This window comes from Cystoisospora suis (genome assembly GCF_002600585.1).
Source record: "Cystoisospora suis strain Wien I chromosome Unknown contig_2070, whole genome shotgun sequence".
NCBI lineage: Eukaryota > Apicomplexa > Conoidasida > Eucoccidiorida > Sarcocystidae > Cystoisospora > Cystoisospora suis.
In genome coordinates, this window is record NW_027154869.1 from 9,688 (window position 1) to 13,442 (window position 3,755).

Consider the following 3,755-nt stretch of genomic DNA (forward strand, 5'->3'; position numbering starts at 1 on the left):
GCAGCAGAGAACTTTCCTTGTGTTTTCATTGATCTAGATTTCCTTAAGTTTTCTCCTGGAAATTGTAAGGTAAAAAGAAGGGAAGATCTGATTGGGTGTTTGAGGGTGATCATACCCCCGCTAACTACACCTGTGACACCTCCTAAGGGCAATATCCGAAGAAAGCTAAGAGCTGGCCATAAATCTACATTCCTACGGACGAAGAACGAGCAGGAGAAGGAAGAAGGGGAATAAACAGAAAGAGACGATGAGATGGCAAAAGAACTGGGGTGGGAGAAGAGGAGGAAAGACAAGAGAAGAGTTGAGCCAGGAGTACGAAATCTTCGTGATATCTCTTTCGGACTGTGAGAAAACCATAAGAAGAGGCGCCGATCCATAGAGAAGTTAGCAAGGCTTCAATTTAGGGGGTCCAGTCTCTCGCATATACTTTTCATACATCATTCCGACCTCCTTTTTTCCTCTTCTTCAAGGTCTTTCATTCGAAGGCATTGCTGTCGTTTTCGTCTCTTCGGTAGAGAAGTGATCATAAAGATCGGAGATATCAATGCCAGCAGCTTTTAGGGCTTCATACACCCAAAGCGGAGGAGAAGAGGTACTCTTTTCACTAGTGCTGCATGCAACGTCTTGATCAACATTCCGAGCTCCTGTCTTCATGTTCTCTTCTTTTCCTTCTTCTCTCTTCCCCGTTCTTTTCTTCTTCTTCTTTCCTCTTGAAGACATGCTATCTTCTTCTACCGTCTTCTGATCTCCATCTACACTTGTGTTCTTTTCTTTCTCATTCTCTCGATCAGAATGCTGCATCGTGTCCCCTTCCTGACTGTCTCCTTCTTCTTCTCCCCCCCTACCCGTTGTATCCTCTCCCTCCTCTCCTCTCTTGGTCAAACCGTTCTTCTGATCATCTTCTTCTTCTTTCCCAACTTCTTCATCTTCTTCTCCACGTTCTCTGACGCCTCTTTGCACTACGGCTTCTCCTCCTGTTGAGCCCGTATCCTCTCTCTGGACAAGGACAGACTTCTTCATATCAGGAGAGACGAAGAAAGAAGAAGATAAAGAAGCTTCCTTATCAATCTTTTTCTGCCGAGAAGGCGGAGGATAGATAACCTGAATGAACTCCCTGGCAAAGGCCGAGAATTTTCCTTCTTCTATAGCTCTTTGCATATCGGTACAGAAGGTCTGCATGAAGAAAAGATTATGAATCGTAAGAAGCTGTGCTGCCGCTGTCGCCTGAAGATACACGCATGAAGAGAGAAAGGAAAAAACGGATTTCCGTATATAAGACGAAAGGACAAACGAAGGCAGGTTGATATGAAGAGGAAAGAGACACCTTCTCATAATGAAGTTCGTGAAGAAAGATAGAAATAGTCTGGACAGAGATAGAAGTAATGAGAAAAAGAGGAGAGAGACAGAGAATATGCAGATACGGATATGGAAAAAGAGAAGAAAGAAAAAGGCATGTCTCTTGTAGTGATAAAGACTATGTGCAACTATTCTACACCAATCATCACAAACCAGGTAGATCACTGACTGCTTTCCTTTCCTTTTACCCATCTGCTAGATACAGATCCGATATAGATAGATAGATTGAAGACAGATGAAGGGATAGATTAAGGATGTATAGATAGATCAAAGATAGATAGATAGATAGATAGGTGAAAGATAGATAGACAGATATGCGGAGAAGGACGGGATGCTCGGATCGTGTGCTCTGTGTTTTCTTCTTCTTCTTCTTTGTTTCGTTTCGCGTTTGCTGCGAATTCTGTCGTTGTCTGTCTATACTGTCAAAAGAATGAAAACAAGAGCTAACAAGGGCTATGGCGATGAGAATCCAATTACTTATCAAGGCTCTCTTTTCCTGCAGTGTACGTACGCCCCACACAGTGGGATGGCGATGGTGCTTATAATGAAGAAAGGCTCTATATCACAGGTATCTATGTGGGCGTGCATGTGCTTAAAGAAGTCGAAGGAGGTCTACACTAAGCTAGGTTGAAGAATGACGCCAACATCATAAAGAATAGATTCCTATAGACATGTAGAGAGAGAGAAAGAATCTGGACGTAGAAATTTCTGTCGTACCCTATCTATGTATATATATGTATGCATGTACGCGGACGATATTATCGGAAGCTCTGTAGATCTGTTGGCACGGATGTAGAGAGAAGTTTATATGGAGGTGCATATCTATACATATGTATACATATATATCCCTATGAATATATGCAGAGGGATGAAAGAGAAGAGAAGAGGCATGGCCATTCAGTAAACAATGGAGAGTGTGAGGAACCTGATCTTTTACCTTTCCAAAGGCTGCATGCAGAAAAGCCCGAGAGTAACTTCGGCACGTATAGCATCCGCATGAAGGGTCGAGAGATCTGAAAAAGACGAGGAAGAAGACACACGAACACACGAGCAAGGATGGTAACGATCAGGAAGTAAGAAAGGGAGAAAGGCAAGAAGAGATCTCTCGTGGACAAGAAGAAAAAGAGAGGAAAGAATGTAACCTTTATAGAAGAAACGAAAAAAGCAGATGTCTGTGCCAAGAGAAAGAGACAGATCCACAGGAGAGTCTTCGCCTTCGATTTCGTCGTAGTCTCGATTGTATTGATCCCTCCTCCTCATAGACTAAACAAGTAAAGTCGGATCTGCTAAGCTTCTTGACCTTGTTCTCATAGCAAAGAATGGATTGATAAGGTTGTAAGTGAAGCAAGAAGAAGAAAAAGATGAAGATGAGGACAATAATGATAATGATGATAGCTCACAATCTCCATGAAATATTCGAATCTCCAAAGAAGTCGTAAGTACATAATGCAAGGAGCCAGTCCGTCACTCCTTGACTTGAGAAGAAACTCTCCTAGTGTCTATACACATCAGACATGCCACATACCCTCTCTGCAGTAGAAAGGAGAGCATCTGACAGCAGAAGGAGGGCACCTTACAGTCATCTGCCCATTCATCAAAAATGTCTCTTCCTTTCTATGATTCTCAACCCATCCCTCCATCCGTTCTTCCTTCTCATCCTCTACGTCTCTTAGCTATCCTTCTACATATTCTTCCTGATATCTATGCTGAGTATCCCAGCATATAGGATAGGGGCTTATGTATGTGCGGCACACATATGTATACGTATACGTCTACCCCCTGTCTTCCTCTACTGTATCCTCTCACCTATTTCGCATAAGCAAAAGCTAAGAACGACACTCCAGACAGGGTGATAAGGACTGACCTACAATGTACCTACTATGTACTTATGACTCATCTGCGTTTTCCTTCTCTCTCTTTCTCTAAGTCACTCAGAGAGGAGACCAAGCAAGTAGTTCTTTCTTGCTTTCATCCATTCTTTGCTTTTACCTGAGGTCCTCTTTGAATCGATTCTGCTTTATTCTCATCACTCCTCCAGGCAAACGAACGAGAGCCGTTCCAAAGCGTGCGGTCCGGCAGGGATAGACACAATCGAACATATCACAGCCTAGCGCCACACAGACAAGGATGTCTACTGGATACCCCACGCCCATCAAGTAACGAGGCTTATTCTCAGGTAGACCTATACCTCCTGGACGTGTGCTCTAGAGAAAGAAAAGAACAGAACAGAAAGAAAGAGAGCGGAAAGAAAGAAAGAAAGACTTGAATAACGCCAGCAGAGAAGAGATGTCTATAAAGAGGGAGGGGTACATTGTAGAAGAAGATGAGAACAAGAGAGCGAAGAAAACAGAGGGGAGAAAGGTAATAGAAAGACGGGGAAGTAGACAGACAGACAGACA

The 3,755-nt window shown here is 43.2% G+C and overlaps 1 protein-coding gene across 1 annotated transcript in view; it reads right to left on the reverse strand.

The window, feature by feature from the left end:
* Window positions 1-17: 17 nt before the first annotated feature.
* CSUI_004435 (queuine trna-ribosyltransferase domain-containing protein) overlaps window positions 18-3,755 on the reverse strand; it is a 5,485-nt gene continuing 1,747 nt past the window's right edge. The window contains exons 3-5 of the mRNA XM_068064626.1: window positions 3,346-3,560; window positions 2,294-2,369; window positions 18-1,224 (exon numbers count right to left, since the gene is read on the reverse strand). Coding sequence (XP_067923400.1) covers window positions 466-1,224; window positions 2,294-2,369; window positions 3,346-3,560 — 1,050 coding nt within the window. The 3' untranslated portion in view covers window positions 18-465. The remainder of the gene's footprint in view (window positions 1,225-2,293; window positions 2,370-3,345; window positions 3,561-3,755) is intronic.